Genomic DNA, 20,041 nt, shown 5'->3' on the forward strand with positions numbered 1-20,041 from the left:
TCCTTCGCCAAAATTCAAGAGATTCCCAGAGGACCCCACGACGGGACGTCTGCGCCTTCCTCCCGCTGCCATGAGAGCACCGTGCCTTTCAAGTCATCCCAAATCTCAGTCTTTGTAGCCTTCCTTGAAGCGAAAGGGCAGCCACAGCTCTTACCCAATCCCAAGAGAGGGCCGTGTCGTCCAGCAGGGTGACACGGTCCCGTGAGAGAACTGCTTTGGGAAATACTCCCGCTCCACGCTGGCCTCAGGAAAGGGCCGTGACCCCCGCCCCAGGACCAGTCCAGACACCGCCCTCCGCAGCACAGACAAAGGACCGGCCCCCAGCGCACCCCTGGCCGGGCGCGGCCACTCACCGCTCAAATAGTTGGTCCACTTGTACAGCACCCCCTCCATGGCGCCCGCGGCCACTCGGCCCACACCCGCCGGCCCCCTCACTGCCCCAGACCCCAGGAGGCGAGGAGCACCGGCAGCAGGGCCATCACCCGGCGCGGCCCAGACGCCCACTCCCGGCGCCCGGGCCCGGTGTGGGGACGCCCGGTCCGCCTCACATCCTCGGCCCGGGGGCGGGGTCACTGCGGCGGCCTCGGCGCGAGAAGCCCAGTCAGCCGGTGAGCCCGTGCTACGAAGCCGGGCACGCTGTTCACAAGGAGGCACGAGCTTGAGCCCTACGTGGGTCGGAGGGGCAGCCGAAGCCTCCGAAGTGCGGCGAGCGAGCTACCAGTCGCAGGCGGCGCCACCGCGCACTACCTGAACCCTCGACCAGCCGGGCCCGGGACGCGCTCACGCATGCCCAGTGCGCCGCTCGCGCGCCCCTTCCGAAAATCCACTCCGGGATTTGTCGGCGGCGGCGGCGGGGCAGACTTTGTGGGCAAGGCACGCAGGGAAATTGAGTCCTGAGACGCGGACTGGTGACTAGGCGATGGGAGGAGGAACGCCCCTGAGACAAGTGTGGAGCACAGTTCTGACTGTAAATGGTGCCTGACGTTTGGGGGTCTACGTGACCTCTCACGATACCCCCTGGGTTCTTGTTCCAAAGCTGCCTAATTGATCTCACACACTTGAGGTAGCCGATAATAGGGCGTAAAGAGATGATTGGAATTTCAGGGTAGAATACTATGAGGCCAGTGTAAACAGTTGTTGTCCAGACTCTCAGGTCTCGCTATTGGAAGTGTTGGTCCACTGACTCTGAGCATTGACATCACCTAAGAAACAGCTTGTTAGAAATGCAGAATCTTGCACCCACCCCAGACCTCCAGAATCAAAATCTGCATTTTAAACAAGATCTCCAGGGGGATTCCTATGCACATGGAGTGAGGAAATGCACTGTGCTAAGGATATTTGACCAGAAAAAACTGTTAACTACAGATTAAGTGGAAAGAGAAGGTGAGAAAAGAGTACAATACGATTTAAATCGCTTTAGGTATATGTTACAGAAGCATGCACCAAAATATTAAGAGAATTATTTGCGGCTGCTGGTGGTACCGACGAGCTTTCTTTTTCTTTAGTGTAAAGTCGCCTGATTTAGTAAATAAAAATGCAAAACAATTACTCGTTATGTATCTGAAATTCCAATTTAATTCGACTCCCCAATTTTATCTGGAAATCCACTTTAGTGCTTTCCAATTTCTTCCAAATCGACTACAATGAACATGCATTGCTTTTGAACTCAGGCGAAAAACAGAAAACTAGAAAATGTAAACTAAGATGAGGCTGTGCAATTCGTAACCATGATTACCATTTCTTCTTTAAAGCGGAAGTCTGCAAGTCGTAACTCATTATTTACCCTCTAAGGTAACTTAAGGAATAAATTATTAGCAGCCATAACATGACGTGGTGCTGTGGAATGAATCAGACCTGGTTTGAAGGCAGAGCTCATCTGCTTCTGGGCCAAATAACCTTAAGCAGGATAGTTAATCTCTCCTGGTCTAAATTTACTTCTCTTTTTAATGGGAAAAAAAAGAACCTGCCTTACTGGTTGTAGTGAGGTTCATGCAACAGGAACGCGCTTTGTGATTCCTAACGCACTATGTCAGTCTTTACAGTTTACGAGCAATAGCAAAATCCTAGGATCGTGGCATCTTGGAGGACCGCTCTCCAAAGGTGAGAGTAAACGAGACTTTCCTGGAACCCCGACTGTTTCATAAGGCCCCGGGACTCTTCCTACGTCTCTCAACGGGGTTCTTCAAAGATACACATCAGCCGGAGGAGTGTCCGGTTATCTCTGCGCCCCCACCGCTCTCCCAAAATCCGCGGGGGTTGAATTCTGAAAACCCCCGGGCTCTAGGACCACACTGGATGATCCGCAGCTTGGCAGCTGCCCGGCTCAACCGGGCTGTAAATTCCATCGTTGCAGCGTCATTGGCTTGAGAGCTGCCTGAAGGATAGCACCAACAGCCAATGGAAGGCCGCTATTCCCAGGCGGCCACGTCGTAAGAGCCAATCAGGCCCTCATTTGGGCTTAACTCTTTAAAGGTGGGTTCGCGCCCCCTGAGAAAGTAGTTGGTAGTAAACGTGCCACGTCTTCTAAGAAGGGGGGAGTCCTAAACTTGCCTGAAGCCGTTGTCCCTAAGCCTTGAACTACGTTCTTAAATCTATGAAGTTGAGGGCGCTTTCGCTGCTTTTGTAGGGACTTCTTTCCTGCTTCAGCAACATGAGACTTTTCTTGTGCAACGCAGTCTTGATGCTGTTCGTCACTTCTTTGATTGGGGCTCTGATCCCTGAACCAGAAGTGAAAATTGAAGTTCTCCAGAAGCCATTCATCTGCCATCGCAAGACCAAAGGAGGGGATTTGATGTTGGTGCACTATGAAGGCTACTTAGAAAAGGACGGCTCCTTATTTCACTCCACGTAAGTAATTACGCCCCGCAGGTAAAATAATAATTAAGAATTCACTCACTTATGCCAGCTCTCCAGCAGGAAAGGTGGCTTGTACCTGGTTTTACCTCTTTTACAAAACCGAAATATCTTATTTCCTTCTTTGGGAAAGGAAATTGTTTAAAGCCAGTTTTATGTAGCGAGCGAGGCCTTTGAAGGTCTTATTGGAAACATGTGGTCTGGAAAAGGCTGTTAGTTTTTTTATTGTAAAAATTAGAACTAGAATCTTTGAAATATTGCAGAAATATATCTGAGTGTATAATTGGGCAATAAGTAGAAAAAGCCCAAAAGAATGCTCATATCTCAAACTCCATTTCTTAGAGAAAATGACTTGATTCCATTTTTAATGTGATGTAGGTGATGTTCACCTAAAACTTCACAGCGACTTCAAAAGAAAACTACACAATCACTTATTTGCCTGTTGAAGGATATACTAATGCCGTTTCACTGACCTACTTAATCTGACGGACACGATATTTTGGTCAAGGCACAGGACCATGATTTCAGTCATTTGCTTCTTTCTAGAGAGTCACACTTCATTCATGAGGTGGGTGTGGTTTTGGAAGTTTAGATGAAGGATTTTCAGGTGGTTACACTATCATTTCTGTTCTATAAATGAAGAAATTGGAACATGGAAATGGTTTACAGCCTAATGATTTTCAATTAGGCATCAGTTCCATTCATTCCATTATGAAAGTATTTAGTGAGCATTTCCTTGATGTTAAGCCATGTTCTGGGTGCTAGGGAGATTCAGAAATTTTGGCTTCTAATCATCTTCATCTATTCATTAATCTGTCCATCTATCAAACTCTTATTGAATGGTCACAAGTCTGGTCCTGGAGACGCAAAGATGGCTAGAAGCAGGTTCTTGTCCTCTAACAGTACACCATCTACAGGCGGGAGGAAGACAAGTAAATAATGCAAGTGATACAGGGTACAGAATATTCAAAGTGCTAGCAAAGCGTAACTGCACCTGGAAGTAGTTATGCTCCATGGGGTGGGGAAAGGGAAAGACTTCCCAGAGACCATAATTGAAGTGAGCCTTGGAAGATGAGTGGAGGTTTCCAGGGGGAAAGTAGGGAAGGAAGGATGTTGTACGTAGAGGGAATAACATGAATTAAAACAGGGAATCTTCATAGCCCATCCTCGACCTAGTTTTCTAATAAACTGCCTTTACTGGGCATTCAGACCTGGTCTCTCTTGAGGGTTGGGGAAATGAATGGGGCTCTTCTCTGAACTGTTAGCCCTGGGAAAAAGTTCCAGAAACATGGCTTGCCTTAGAATTCTCAACAGCCCTTTATTCTTGTCAACTAGGTGAATGCCACAGCAGACATTAAATTATGTGATTTGCATTTTGAATACTCAGTTACATTGTTATTTTTAGTCTGATCTCTTTTAGACTCAGCCTGACTTCTTTCAGATCTCTGAACCAAAAACCTGGGCTGACTTTGGTGGTAGCCATGGAATATTATTTAGTAGTTTGCTACTAAGTTCTAATACCTGATGAGGAGACAGTTATCATGCAGCCTCCATGTAAACGGTCAGAGGCTGCTAACTGTAAACATCATGAACAAATACCATCAAATGGGCCGGGCGCGGTGGCTCACGCCTGTAATCCCAGCACTTTGGGAGGCTGAGGTGGGCGGGTCGTGAGGTCAGGAGTTCGAGACCATCCTGGCTGACATGGTGAAACCCCTTCTCTACTACAAATACAAAAATTAGCTGGATGTGGTGGCACATACATGTAGTCCCAGCTACTCAGGAGGCTGAGGCAGGAGAATCACTTGAACCCGGGAGGCGGAGGCTGCAGTGAGCCAAGATTGCAGCACTGCACTCCAGCCTGAGCAACAGAGCGAGACTCTGCTCTGAAGAAAAAGAAATACCATCAAATGATCAGTTTGTAAGCACATTTGCCATCTCTACAACCATAGCCTACGGGGTAAACTGCTTAGCCCTAACAAGAACTGTGCTAAAATTGTAGTCAGTAATGAGTAGTAGAATGTTTCCTCTTCTTTTTTCATTTCTAGCCTTCCCAAATTTTCTACAGTTGGCATTTTGTTACTTTGATCATTGGGCAAAATTACAGGAAAAAATGGCATTACCTAGATTTAGTAATCATGAAGCCTAGTACAGTGACTTCTTTTTCTTACCTACAAGATATCCTTGAATAGAATATTTTCCTTATTGCACTGAAAGGGAGCTAAGTAGGGATCAGGCATTACTCAGCCCTTAAGCCCCCCTGTATTTAGTTCGGCAGGTTGGTTTTCCTAGGCTAGACTCTCTTCAGCTTATGATCCAGGACATCCTATTTCGCTCCTCCCCAGTTGATGTGGTTCGACTGTGTCCCCACCCAATTCTCATCTTAAATTGTAGCTCTCGTAATCCCCACATGTTGTGGGAGGGACCTGGTGGGAAGTAACTGAATCATGAGGGCAGGTGTTTCCCATTCTGTCCTCCTTGTGATAGTAAGTAAGTCTCATGAGATCTGATGGTTTTATAAAAGGCAGTTCCCCTGCACACTCATTCTTGCCTACTACCATATAAGACATGCCTTTGCTCCTCCTTTGCCTTCTGCCATGATTGTGAGACCTCCCCAGCCATGTGGATCTGCAAGTCCATTAAACCTCCTTTTCTTTATAAGTTACCCAGTCTCGAATATTTTTTCATAGCAGTAGGAAAATGGACTAATACACCAGTCCTTGAGGGGCTACTCTTCCAGACTTTCCTATATAGCCCCACTATAGACCCCTGAGGAGGAAACTGGGCTAGGGTCTGAGTGGGGATTTAGGGATGAAAAGCAGCCTTTTCTACTCGTCAGAGCCATCAGCAGGCCATAGCTAAGGAAAGTTTGTAGGCAGGATGTAAGACACTGTGCTTCTCAGTCTCCGTATTTGTGTGCATATGGACCCACATATGTTGGCAGTAAATTCTCCTTAGCCTTTCAATCTCCTTCCCAAACTCAGCCTTTTTTCCATTATTTTCTCCCTGTTCTACAACCTAGTGGCCTTCCTGGGACAACATAACTTTGTGGTTAAGACCTTGAACTTCGGAGTTAGGTTTAAAGACTGGAACACTTAACCTGTGTTTCCTCATCTGTAAAATGGGGTAGTAATGGTACTTACATTATAAGCTTATTGTAAGGGTTCAGAGGCAAAACATAAAATAAAATTTAGAATAATTCCTGGTATACAACAAATGTTCAAATGGTTGTTAATTGTCTTTATTTCCTCTGTCTTTCTTAAGCCCAGTCAAGTATGTGAAATTTGCATCAAGAAAGATGGGCAGTGAATTGAATTCCTATAAACTTGACTTGGAGGTGTGTGTATGTGTGCAAATACAGAATAGCTGTATTTATTAAACTAATAAACTTAACCACTTACTGGTGGGAAAATACACTAAAGAAATTTTTTTAGAATTAGTAAGGAGTTCTAATGTGTTTTCTTTCTATCATAGTCACAAACATAACAATGGTCAACCCATTTGGTTTACCCTGGGCATCCTGGAGGCTCTCAAAGGTTGGGACCAGGGCTTGAAAGGAATGTGTGTAGGAGAGAAGAGAAAGCTCATCATTCCTCCTGCTCTGGGCTATGGAAAAGAAGGAAAAGGTAATAGTATTTCTGTATTTCTTACTATAGCACTAGAGTTGTTCTCTGGATTAGGAGACATAAGTTAGAGTCACTACAACTTTTTTTTTTCCCTAGAAGTTAATAGGAGGCATGTATTCCTTTAGCAACTGTATTATGTCTTGATTATCAATTGAAATGGCCAGTTTAAGTTTAATGTCTAAATGGGCAACTATACTAACAATAAAAAAAGAACATTGAGGTCTATTAATACTGTTCACCAATATGGTGGGTTGTTTTAATTGTGATAAAATATACATAAAATTTTTCATTTGAACCATTTTTAAGTACACAGTTCAGTGGCATTAAATATATTCACATTATCGTGGAACCATCACCATTATCCATCTTCAGAACGTTCTCATCTTCCCAAACTGAAACTCACCAATTTACTTTAACAATGCAGAAAGAAAGATCCCTTAACGTAAGTTTGGATGAGTTGAACCTGTGAAATACAGATTATTAAAGTATTGAATACATTTTAGATGTGGGTTGTATATGGGTTGTACTTCACAAATATTAAGTCTCCCACAGCAAACCGGGAGTTCTTTTAATTGCCATTTTAAAATTTATTTATAAAGCTTTTAATAATGTATTTTTTTAAAAATCATAGAGCGACATGAAATGAATTTAATTCTCCCTGTGTCACAAAGCAGAAGCAAGCTGGCTAACTGGTCCGGACAGCTTTTGCACTAGTTTTTCAGGGCAGACACATATACTGGTATTCAAGTGAGAAACCCTGCAACTTTCCAAAGAGTTGCTTTGTGATATATATCAAGAGGCCTGGGCCAGGCATGGTAGCTCACGCCTGTAATCCGAACACTTTGGGAGGCCAAGGAGGATGGATCACTTGAGGTCAGGAGTTCAAGACCAACCTGGCCAACATGGTGAAACCCTGTCTCTAGTAAAAATACAAAATTAGCTGAACATGGTGGCGTGCGCCTATAATCTCAGTTACTTAGGAGGCTGAAGCAGGAGAATTGCTTTGAACATAGGAGGCAGAGGTTGCAATGAGCCAAAAACATGCCACTGTACTCCAGCCTGGGGGACAGAGTGAGACTCTGTCTCAAAAAAAAAAAAAAAAAAAAAGAGGTCTGAAGATGTCTATATGCATTTATTCTATAATTCCTTCAAACCTAAGGGAATAATTAGGTATCAGGAAAAAATTTGTGAACAGGGATATCTATCATTGCATTGTTTCTAAGCAAAAAATTGGAACTGTCCTAAGTGGTATATTGATAAGAATTTAGCTAAATAAAATATGGCCCAGTTATTTAAAATGCCATTTCCAAAGAGTTTAAAAATTATATCTGAAATGTATGAGATATAGTGTTATATATAAAAGTAGAAAATAAAGCTATAGTATATATAATATGATAGTAAATATAGGAAAAAGTACATATACATAGAAAGTTAATCACAAGGAAATAAGAATGTCAAGAATGGACTGTGATACTGGGAATCATATTTATTTCTGGTTTTATCATCCAAGTACATGCTCTACAATGAGCATGTATTACTTACGTAATGAAGAAAAAAAAGTTTAAGTAGTCATCAGAACCAGACAGACAACCACTCTGATATAGTATAAATACAGTCTTCATAGCATCCTGAAGTCTAAGGTTAACCACTGACAAAGTGAGGAGTCAGGATTCCCAGCCCATTTCCTGAGAAGGAAAATAGATGCCATATGGGAAGCATTATGTATTCCAAAATATACAAATCTTGTTCATAGGATAAGATTTACTAACCAGTTTCAATTCTTCTTTTAGTTATAATCCTCTTTAGAGAAGAAAACCAAGTATGTAGAAAATTTTTCTGATACTGAGAATTTTTTCATTTTATCTTTATTGTCTCACCTTTAGTATTTATATACAGTAGTCCCCCTTTACCTGTGGTTTCACTTTCTACAGTTTTAGTTACCTGTGGTCAACTGCAGTCTGAAAATATTAAGGTATTTTGAGAATGAAAGACAGATCACATTCACATAACTTTTCTTGTGATATGTTGTTGTAATTGTTCTATTTTATTTTTTTAAATCTGTTACTGTGACTATTTTATAAATTAAACTTTATCACAGATATGCATGTATAGGAAAAAGCATTGTATATATAGGGTTTGGTACTATCCACAGTTTCAGGCATCCAATGCAGTTCTTGGGACATACCCAAGGGGGGACTACTGTACGTTGTATTCGTCCATTACTCTTTCTCATACTATATTTAACTCAAGTTTACTTCACAATAAGTAGAGATCTAAATTTGAGTCATTTCCTTCAAACTGAATGCCATGAAACTAATTTTTCTAATCTGTATTTAACACTAATTTTGTAGTCTTTTAGTACATGCTTGCATGCCTCTTTTGGAAAGATACCAGTTTTATCAACAACCTAGCACGTGCCACATCTCTGTCTAGATCTGAAATGGTAAGCTTCAGGACACTCTATAAGTCTTCTCTTTGGAATTTATGAATGCCCTTTCGTGGAAATATATGGGATGGGGGAAGGATGACTAAGAAATATTTAACATGTTTACTCAGACCTGTATGTTAAATATAGTTATAAGGAAACAAGTTTGAGGAAAACAGTTGTCCATACTCCACAGATGGGTGTTCGTTTGTTTTAGGTTCCTGGGATTTTAACAAAGCTCTTTTCACTTCTAAAGATTTTTAGTCTCCCTTCTCAGAAATTCATTTTAATTTCTCCCATCCCATGAAATGTCTTCAACGTATATATAATGTTCTATGTCCGAGGTAGTGTTTCCTAACTTTCTGAAATTGTTAAACCTTCCTGCATTATTTTTAAAGCCTATGAGAAAATTATACCTCAGTAACATGTATTGAGAGTTTACTATTTGTCAAGCTTAATGCTAAGTATTTTGCATGGATTTTTCTCCCTTTATCCTCCCAACAGACTCTTGAGGTAAGAAATTTATTATCTGCATTTTGTAGATGAAGAAATTGAGGCTTAGAGATGGGCAAATGTAAACTTCAGTCTCAGACAGTGTGACACCGGAGCTCGCTCAATTATATAGGTAGAAATGCCTTCCAGTGGTAGAAATGGCAATACTATATGTATTTCTAGGTCAGGACTTTCTGACCAAAAAGTTAGTTTATTACTTATAATATACTTAACTCTGAATTATGTAAGACCCTTTAAGTCCTTCTTGACATACAATATATATTTATTATATTAGAAATTTAATACCCAAGCCAGTAGGTACATCTCTGTGTGTATATATATGCGTTGTGTGTGTGTGTATTTACATTTTAATTGTTAAGCCAAAGATAGAATGCTTTTGCTCTGCTAGTTTTTATTATTTCTTCTTTTACTCTATTCTATTTGAGTAAAATATAATATACATAATTTTCATCATATATGACAGTCTTAGGAAGGCTCTTTAATTAGGTTAAAAAAAATACTTTGTCCATTACCATAACTTTTCTATTATTAAAACTTTTGGCTCTTTTAAAACTTTCTGCCTTCTCTCCTCATGTCAGGTAAAATTCCCCCAGAAAGTACACTGGTATTTAATATTGATCTCCTGGAGATTCGAAATGGACCAAGATCTCATGAATCATTCCAAGAAATGGATCTTAATGATGACTGGAAACTCTCTAAAGATGAGGTGACCTTCCCTTCTTCCTACTCCTCTTTCTGCTTTTCTTTGGTTGTTTGGGGTTTTGTTTTGTTTCTGTAACTCACTTTTTAAATATGTGTATATTTAAAATTTACTTTTATTTAGATAACATTTATTTATAAGTTTTATTAAAATACAGATTTTTTGAAAGTGGACTTTTTCATAATAAATCATTGTTTTGGAGAGAAATATATTAAGACTTAAAAGGCACCATTCAATCTTTTGCTTTTTTTCTTCCCAGTGCTTAGGGTTCACTGTATCTTATCCTTACCCTTGGGTCTTTGAAAAAACCATTTTGCCAAGACCGTTTCCATCTGGAGTTACTGTATAAGAAGCTAGCTGTCCTGAGAAATATCTCATGTGGACAGTTTCTGTTAAAACTGTAGACTGGCTGTTAAATACATCTTGTAGTGTTTTCCTAGCAATTAACAGCAAGCAACTTACATGCTCAGTTTTGTTCAGGTTGCCCCAGATAAAGGAGACCCCAGCCTGGGTTTTACACAGCAGGGCTCCAGCCCCATCAAAGTCTGAGCCTTTGGGTAAAGAGAAAGGAAGAAGAGTCTTCTCCTTATAATTCGGCCATTGTTATACATACCTGTCTTAGTCTGGCTGCTGTGGGGAAGGAAGTGGAGGGAGGTATTTATCCCTGTTTTTTATCTACTCATACTCCATTCTGTCGTGACTGGTCAGGTATCAAGTCCCTTTCTATGCTTTGATCAAATTCATTCTAATGGCCAGGAAATGATTAAGTCTTGAATAAGCCAAATTGTTATGAACCAGGGGTTCATGATCCACAGCCACTAAATTTATAACACCTCATAGTGTTACCAGTCATACGACTTTTTCTTCCATCCAAGATAAATTTTAATTCCCTTTCATTAAATAATTTTGAACATATAACAAGTCAGATGGTTCAAAACAAAAAGATATTTATGTATTTCCTGAGACAGAGTCTTGCTCTGTTGCCCAGGCTGGAGTGCAGTGGCAAAATCTCAGCTCACTGCAACCTCTGCCTCCCAGGTTCAAGCAATTCTCCTGCCTCAGCCTCCCAAGTAGCTGCACCACCACGCCCAGCTAATTTTTGTATTTTTAGTAGAGATGGGGGTTTCACTGTGTTGGCTAGGCTGGTCTCGAACTCCTGACCTCGTGATCCGCCCACCTTGGCCTTCCAAAGTGCTGGGATTACAGACGTGAACCACCGTGCCCAGCAGAAAGATATTTATTTAAAAGTCTTGGCTGGGCGAAGTGGCTAACACATGTAATCCTAGCACTTTGGAAGGCTGAGGCAGGAAGACTGCTTGAGGCCAAGACTTCAAGACCAACCTGGCCAACACAGGAAGACTTTGTTTCTATTATTTACATTTTTTTTTTTTAGACAGTCTCGCTGTGTTACCAGGCTGGATTGCAGTGGTGCGATCTGGGCTCACTGCAACCTCCACCTGCCAGGTTCAAGCGATTCTTCCGCCTCAGCCTCCCAGGTAGCTGGGACTACCTCCCAGGTGCACGCCACCACACCCAGCTAATTGTCATATTTTTAGTAGAGATGGGGTTTCACCATGTTGGCCAGGATGGTTTCGAGCTCCTGACCTTGTGATCTGCCTGCCTCGGCCTCCCAAAGTGCTGGGATTACAGGCGTGAGCTACTGCACCCGGCCTATTATTTACATATTTTTAAAAGTCTTTCTCCTACCCACATCCTCTTCTATTCTATTATTCCCACATCCAGTTTTATTAATTACTTTTTTCTTTCTTTCTGGTTTTTTTTTTGTAGAGATGAAGTCTTGCTATGTACAGGCATGTACCATTGCATCCAGCTCAGTTTTATTAGTTTCTAATATATCCTTCCAATGTTTCTTTCTGCAAATTCAAATATACTCTTATTTCCCCCTTTCTTACACAAAAGGTAGCAAACTATACATACTGTTTTGTCATTTTGCTTTATTCACACAATATATCCTAGAAATACATTCTACATTAATCCATAGAGTTTCATCATCTCTCCCCTACCCCTTTTGTAAAAAACTGCATTAAATCACTTTAACTTAAAAATAAATATATACTATATGTGTACTTCTTGGAAGCTGGGGGAGAGAGGATTTGAAATTGCTGGTCTAAACAGAAGGAAGAGAGGTGATGTGATTAAAACTGAAAATACAGGCTGATTTGCGTTGTGGTGAATCTTGTGGGAAATTGAAAACAATATTTATATTTTTAAATATCTGAATGAAATGAAAATGGATGCCGGGCATGGTGGCTCACACCTGTAATCCCAGCACTTTGGGAGGCCGAGGCAAGCAGATCTTCTGAAGTCAGGAGTTCAAGACCAGCCTGGCCAACATGGCGAAACCCTGTCTCTACTAAAAATACAAAAATTAGCCAGGCATGGTGGCAGGTGCCTGTAATCCCAGCTAGTAGGGAGGCTGAGGCAGGTGAATCGCTTGAACCTGGGAGTTGGAGGTTGCAGTGGGCCGAGATCGCGCCACTGTACTCCAGCCTATGTGACAGAGTGAGACTCCACTTCAAAAAAGAAAAAAATGAAAATGGAAAATTGTAGTCTAGGCACTCATCAGGCCTAACTTTCTGAGATTGGAAGGTTGTGATTAGACTTAATCAGTGTGGCATGATCATAACCAAACCCAGAAGACCCACTACTTGCAGACATTTATTCAAGTCAAAGATGCCACTATTTAGTTTTAAGAGAAGTGTCCATGGGGTGCAGTGGCTCATGCTTCTAATCCCAGCACTTTGGGAGGCTGAGGCAGGTCAATTGCGACCAGCCTAGGCAACATGGTGAAACTCCATCTCTACAAAAAATATAAAAGTTAACAACATACCAGAATCTCTGGGACACATTTAAAGCAGTGTGTAGAGGGAAATTTATAGCACTAAATGCCCACAAGAGAAAGCAGGAAAGATCTAAAATTGACACTCTAACATCACAATTAAAAGAATTAGAGAGGCAAGAGCAAACACACTCAAAAGCTAGCAGAAGGCAAGAAATAAGTAAGATCAGAGCAGAACTGAAGGAGATAGAGACACAAAAAAACCTCCAAAAAATCAATGAATCCAGGAGTTGGTTTTTTGAAAAGATCAACAAAATTGACAGACCGCTAGCAAGACTAATAAAGAAGAAAAGAGAGAGGAATCAAATAGACGCAATAAAAAATGATAAAGGGGATATCACCACCGACCGCACAGAAATACAAACTACCATCAGAGAATACTATAAACACCTCTACGCAAATCAACTAGAAAATCTAGAAGAAATGGATAATTTCCTGGACACTTACACTCTCCCAAGACTAAACCAGGAAGAAGTTGAATCCCTGAATAGACCAATAGCAGCCTCTGAAATTGAGGCAACAATTAATAGCCTACCCACCAAAAAAAGTCCAGGACCAGATGGATTCACAGCTGAATTCTACCAGAGGTACAAGGAGGAGCTGGTACCATTCCTTCTGAAACTATTCCAATCAATAGAAAAAGAGGGAATCCTCCCTAACTCATTTTATGAGGCCAACATCATCCTGATACCAAAGCCTGGCAGAGACACAACAAAAAAAGAGAATTTTAGACCAATCTCCCTGATGAACATCGATGCAAAAATCCTCAATAAAATACTGGCAAACCGGATTCAGCAGCACATCAAAAAGCTTATCCACCATGATCAAGTGGGCTTCATCCCTGGGATGCAAGGCTGGTTCAACATTCGCAAATCAATCAACGTAATCCAGCATATCAACAGAACCAAAGACAAGAACCACATGATTATCTCAATAGATGCAGAAAAGGCTTTTGACAAAATTCAACAGCCCTTCATGCTAAAAACGCTCAACAAATTTGGTATTGATGGAATGTACCTCAAAATAATAAGAGCTATTTATGACAAACCCACAGCTAATATCATACTGAATGGGCAAAAACTGGAAAAATTCCCTTTGAAAACTGGCACAAGACAGGGATGCCCTCTCTCACCACTCCTATTCAACATAGTGTTGGAAGTTCTGGCTAGGGCAATCAGGCAAGAGAAAGAAATCAAGGGTATTCAGTTAGGAAAAGAAGAAGTCAAATTGTCCCTGTTTGCAGATGACATGATTGTATATTTAGAAAACCCCATTGTCTCAGCCCAAAATCTCCTTAAGCTGATAAGCAACTTCAGCAAAGTCTCAGGATACAAAATTAATGTGCAAAAATCACAAGCATTCTTATACACCAGTAACAGACAAGCAGAGAGCCAAATCAGGAATGAACTTCCATTCACAATTGCTTCAAAGAGAATAAAATACCTAGGAATCCAACTTACAAGGGATGTAAAGGACCTCTTCAAGGAGAACTACAAACCACTGCTCAGTGAAATAAAAGAGGACACAAACAAATGGAAGAACATACCATGCTCATGGATAGGAAGAATCAATATCGTGAAAATGGCCATACTGCCCAAGGTTATTTATAGATTCAATGCCATCCCCATCAAGCTACCAATGAGTTTCTTCACCGAATTGGAAAAAACTGCTTTAAAGTTCATATGGAACCAAAAAAGAGCCCGCATTGCCAAGACAATCCTAAGTCAAAAGGACAAAGTGGGAGGCGTCACGCTACCTGACTTCAAACTATACTACAAGGCTACAGTAACCAAAACAGCATGGTACTGGTACCAAAACAGAGATACAGACCAGTGGAACAGAACAGAGTCCTCAGAAATAATACCACACATCTACAGCCATCTGATCTTTGACAAACCTGAGAGAAACAAGAAATGGGGAAAGGATTCCCTATTTAATAAATGGTGCTGGGAAAATTGGCTAGCCATAAGTAGAAAGCTGAAACTGGATCCTTTCCTTACTCCTTATATGAAGATTAATTCAAGATGGATTAGAGACTTAAATGTTAGACCTAATACCATAAAAACCCTAGAAGAAAATCTAGGTAGTACCATTCAGGACATAGGCATGGGCAAGGACTTCATGTCTAAAACACCAAAAGCAACAGCAGCAAAAGCCAAAATTGACAAATGGGATCTAATTAAACTAAAGAGCTTCTGCACAGCAAAAGAAACTACCATCAGAGTGAACAGGCAACCTACAGAATGGGAGAAAATTTTTGCAATCTACTCATCTGACAAAGGGCTAATATCCAGAATCTACAAAGAATTCAAACAAATATACAAGAAAAAAACAAACAACCCCATCAAAAAGTGGGGAAAGGATATGAACAGACATTTCTCAAAAGAAGACGTTCATACAGCCAACAGACACATGAAAAAATGCTCATCATCACTTGCCATCAGAGAAATGCAAATCAAAACCACAATGAGATACCATCTCACACCAGTTAGAATGGCAATCATTCAAAAATCAGGAAACAACAGGTGTTGGAGAGGATGTGGAGAAATAGGAACACTTTTACACTGTTGGTGGGATTGTAAACTAGTTCAACCATTATGGAAAACAGTATGGCAATTCCTCAAGGATCTAGAACTAGATGTACCATATGACCCAGCCATCCCACTACTGGGTATATACCCAAAGGATTATAAATTATTCTACTACAAAGACACATGCACACGTATGTTTATTGCGGCACTATTCACAATAGCAAAGACTTGGAATCAACCCAAATGTCCATCTGTGACAGACTGGATTAAGAAAATGTGGCACATATACACCATGGAATACTATGCAGCCATAAAAAAGGATGAGTGTGCGTCCTTTGTAGGGACATGGACGCAGCTGGAAACCATCATTCTTAGCAAACTATCACAAGAAGAGAAAACCAAACACCGCATGTTCTCACTCATAGGTGGGAACTGAACAATGAGATCACTTGGACTCGGGAAGGGGAACATCACACACTGGGGCCTATCATGGGGAGGCGGGAGGGGGGAGGGATTGCATTGGGGAGTTATACATGATATAAATGATGAAGTGATGGGTGCTGACGAGTTGATGGGTGCAGCACACCAACATGGCACAAGTATACATATGTAACAAACCTGCACGTTATGCACATGTACCCTAGAACTTAAAGTATAATAAAAAAAAAAAAGTTAACCAGATGTGGTAGCGCATGCCTCTAGTCCCAGATACCTGTGAGGCTGAGGTAGGAGGATTGCTTGAGCCTGGGAGGCAGAGGTTGCAGTGAGCCAAGATGGTGCCACTGCCCTCCAGCCTGGGTGACAGAGCAAGATTCTGTCAAAAAAAAAAAAAAAGAGAAATGCCTGGAATTTAGATTCAGATTAAGAACAAGTAGTACGCTCTCACATAATACAAGCCTTATATGAGGATTGTATACATGACATAAGCTTTATCTTTGCCTTTGAGCACTATATATATCTATATATATGGTCTCACGTCGTGGTATGTTCCCAGTTGCAACATTTTAAATTTACAAGTAAGAAAGTAAAACAAAGATTCATATCTGTGAAAGTGAAGCTTCATATCTGTGAAAGATGCCACTACTTAGTTTTAAGAGAAGTGTCCATGGGGTGCAGTGGCTCATGCTTATATATATATATATGTTTTTAGTTTTTTATTTTTTTGACAGAATCTCACTCTGCTGCCCAGGCTGGAGTGCAGCAGTGCAATCTCGATTCACTGCAACCTCCACCTCCCGGGTTCAGGCGATTCAACTGCTTCAGCCTTCTGAGTAGCTGGGATTACAGACGCATGCAACCACACCTGGCTAACCGTTTTTTTGTGTTTTTAGTGAAGATGGGGTTTCATTATATTGGCCAGGCTGATCTCCAACTCCTGACCTCAAGTGATCTTCCCACTTGGGCCTCCCAAAGTGCTGGGATAACAGGCGTGAGCCACCACACCTGGCCCTGCCTTTGAGCAATATTTTGTGTCTCCACTGTAGCAGTTTAGCAACAGTTTTTTTAAGGGAAAAAGTTTCTTATAATTTTTTAACTATCATTAGAACTATGTCATAAAATGGCTGTTTAGAAGTTATTATATTTAGTTAACTATTATATTATAATAAGTTATTATATTTAGTTCAGTTAACTAAATATAGTAACAGTCCATGTCTGTGATATTGACTGGCTCAATGTGGGTATCTTATGAATCCAAGTTATTAATGGGATCTGTTATTTTGTAGGTTAAAGCATATTTAAAGAAGGAGTTTGAAAAACATGGTGCGGTGGTGAATGAAAGTCATCATGATGCTTTGGTGGAGGATATTTTTGATAAAGAAGATGAAGACAAAGATGGCTTTATATCTGCCAGAGAATTTACATATAAACACGATGAGTTATAGAGATACATCTACCCATTTAATATAGCACTCATCTTTCAAGAGAGGGCAGTCATCTTTAAAGAACATTTTATTTTTAAACAATGTTCTTTCTTGCTTTGCTTTTTATTTTTATATATTTTTTCTGACCCCTATTTAAAGAACCCCTTAGGGTTTCTAAGTACCCATTTCTTTCTGGTAAGTTATTGGGAAGAAAAAGCTAATTTGTCTTTGAATAGAAGACTTCTGGACAATTTTTCACTTTCACAGATACGAAGCTTTGTTTTACTTTCTTATTTGTAAATTTAAAATGTTGCAACTGGGAACATACCACGACAGGAGACGAGGTTATAACACAAATTAGCACCCTATATTTCTGCTTCCCTCTATTTTCTCCAAATTAGAGGTCAACATTTGAAAAGCCTTTTGCAATAGCCCAAGGCTTGCTATTTTCATGTTATAATGAAATAGTTTATCTGTAACTGGTTCTGAGTCTCTGCTTGAGGACCAGAGGAAAATGGTTGTTGGACTTGACTTGTTAACAGCTACTACTTTACTAAGGAGATGTGCAATGCTGAAGTTAGAAACAAGGTTAATAGCCAGGCACAATGGCTCACACCTGTAATCCCAGCACTTTGGGAGGCTGAGGCAGGCGGATCACCCAAGGTCGGGAGTTTGAGACCAGCTTGACCAACATGGAGAAACCCCGTCTCTACTAAAAATACAAAATTAGCCGGGCATGGTGATGCGTGCCTGTAATGCCAGCTACTCAGGAAGGCTGAGGCAGCAGAATGACGTGAACCCGGAGGCGGAGGTTGCGGTGAGACGAGATCATGCCATTGCACTCCAGCCTGGACACTCTGTCTCAAAAAAAAAAGAAAACACGGTTAATAACATAAATATGTATGCATTGAGACATGCTACCTAGGACTTAAGCTGATGAAGCTTGGCTCCTAGTGATTGGTGGCCTATTATGATAAATAGGACAAATCATTTATGTGTTAGTTTCTTTGTAATAAAATTTATCAATGTTATAGATGAGGTAGAAAGTTATATTTATATTCAATGTTTACTTCTTAAGGCTAGCGGAATATCCTTCCAGGTTCTTTAATGGGTAGTCTATAGTATATTATACTACAATAACATTGTATCGTAAGATAAAGTAGTAAACCACTCTACATTTTCCCATTTCTGTCTTATCAAAAACTGAAGTGGGCTGGGCGTGGTGGCTCATGCCTGTAATCCCAGCACTTTGGGAGGCCAAGGAGGGTGGATCTCTTGAGGTCAGGAGTTCGAGACCAGCCTGGCCAACGTGGTGAAACCCCGTCTCTACTAAAAATACAAAAATTAGCCAGGCGTGGTGGTGCACACCTGTAGTCCCAGGTACTCGGGAGGCTGAGACGAGAGATTTGCTTGAACCAGGGAGGTGGAGGTTGCAGTGAGCCAAGATTGTGCCACTGTACTCCAGCCCGGGTGACAGAGCAAGACTCCATCTCAAAAAAAAAAAAAAAAATGAAGCGGGCCTACAGCAGCTACTATTGAATAAATACCTATCCTGGACTTAAAAATTTTTTTAAAAATTATAATTTTATTTTAAATTGACTTATCTTTAATTTTTTTTAAAGTTATCAAATCTTCATTTTCTAAGAATAGCCCTTTATAGTGTACAAAATGATATTAAGTGCATTATTATCTTTGATTTTCATGGCTCTGAGTCATAAAACAAGCTGGTGGATCTCACTGTACCTAATTTATAGATGAGGAAATTGTCATCCAAAAAGATGGATTGGTATGCCCAGGGTTAGCATTAACCTGTAGAACCAGTATTTAGTCCCCAAGTTCAGTGTCTTCTACTGCCCTCTACTAATGAAAAAGTGAAATTTTTCCTTGCGCCTAATTCTCTCTTTAGTTTGCTATTCCGTTGTTTATCTCTGAGTCTTCATTCTCTGAAGATGGCTTTCTGCCTGTTTCTGGTACATTAGAATTCTCACTATATCGAAATGGCTCCAGATTCATAGCATAATCTCGCAGTTAGCTCTGAATTGCCTCAAAAATCCTGAACAACGTGAGGTTCCAGATGTGTTTTACTTCTTTCATTCCTATTTACCCCCATTTGTTGTTTAAAAAGAATTATGAACAATTATTACATCATATGTAGACCACTTTCACTGATTATATATTGACATTTTCCTCAGTAAAACATAAAGTTCTTAACAAGACTATTCTGTAACACCTTTCTCCAACAAAATCAGCTGTATGTTAAAAACTATTAAGTCATTGCTAATGTTTTAAGCCATAATACAGAGAGCCTTATACTCTATGACGGGAGGAGGGAAAGTAGTTTGTCCTACGGTGCTACTCTGCATAAACATTACTGATGCTATCTATAGTAGGGCAAAAAAGTAAAAAGAGTTTTGATTATTCAGGCAGCATTTTTAAAAACCTGTGAATTTGTATCAGTTCTCATCTAAACATTTGGACACAAGTATAAAATGAAAACATATGCACAAGTTATGATCTTTAAGTTATCTGCTTTTTTTGGTTTCACCGTACCTTTGCACCCTTCTGTTAGTGGGAATGATCAGACATGAACTGTGACTTCATATGTATAATCATACCTCGCTTAACGATGGAGATGCACTCTGAGAAATGTCTAATTAGGTTATTTCATCGT

At 40.6% G+C, this 20,041-nt stretch overlaps 2 protein-coding genes across 5 annotated transcripts in view; one reads left to right on the forward strand and one right to left on the reverse strand.

The window, feature by feature from the left end:
- Nucleotides 1-794, reverse strand: part of PLEKHA8 (pleckstrin homology domain containing A8) — a 99,503-nt gene extending 98,709 nt beyond the window's left edge. For 2 of the 4 annotated variants that reach the window (XM_023188365.1, XM_023188364.1), the window contains exon 1: nucleotides 354-794. In XM_023188365.1, coding sequence (XP_023044133.1) covers nucleotides 354-393 — 40 coding nt within the window. In that variant the 5' untranslated portion in view covers nucleotides 394-794. The remainder of the gene's footprint in view (nucleotides 1-353) is intronic. The other 2 variants (XM_023188367.2, XM_023188366.1) reach the window with 1 other exon arrangement.
- Nucleotides 795-2,357: 1,563 nt separating this feature from the next.
- FKBP14 (FKBP prolyl isomerase 14) lies at nucleotides 2,358-19,586 on the forward strand. The gene is made up of 4 exons (XM_023188368.1): nucleotides 2,358-2,847; nucleotides 6,328-6,479; nucleotides 9,996-10,123; nucleotides 17,233-19,586. The coding sequence occupies exons 1-4, from the start codon at nucleotides 2,651-2,653 to the stop codon at nucleotides 17,389-17,391; spliced, it is 636 nt and encodes a 211-aa protein (XP_023044136.1). The 5' UTR covers nucleotides 2,358-2,650; the 3' UTR covers nucleotides 17,392-19,586.
- Nucleotides 19,587-20,041: the final 455 nt, after the last annotated feature.

Source organism: Piliocolobus tephrosceles, chromosome 8, assembly GCF_002776525.5.
Source record: "Piliocolobus tephrosceles isolate RC106 chromosome 8, ASM277652v3, whole genome shotgun sequence".
Taxonomy (NCBI): Eukaryota; Metazoa; Chordata; class Mammalia; order Primates; family Cercopithecidae; genus Piliocolobus; species Piliocolobus tephrosceles.

What these genes read in the sequence shown, in the direction of transcription:
- FKBP14 (XM_023188368.1), top strand. Translation starts at nt 2,651, where the DNA reads ATGAGACTTTTCTTGTGCAACGCAGTCTTGATGCTGTTCGTCACTTCT. An exon ending in GGCTCCTTATTTCACTCCAC is followed by an intron (nt 2,848 to 6,327) that starts GTAAGTAATTAC and finishes TTTCTATCATAG; the next exon opens with TCACAAACATAACAATGGTC. An exon ending in GGAAACTCTCTAAAGATGAG is followed by an intron (nt 10,124 to 17,232) that starts GTGACCTTCCCT and finishes GTTATTTTGTAG; the next exon opens with GTTAAAGCATATTTAAAGAA.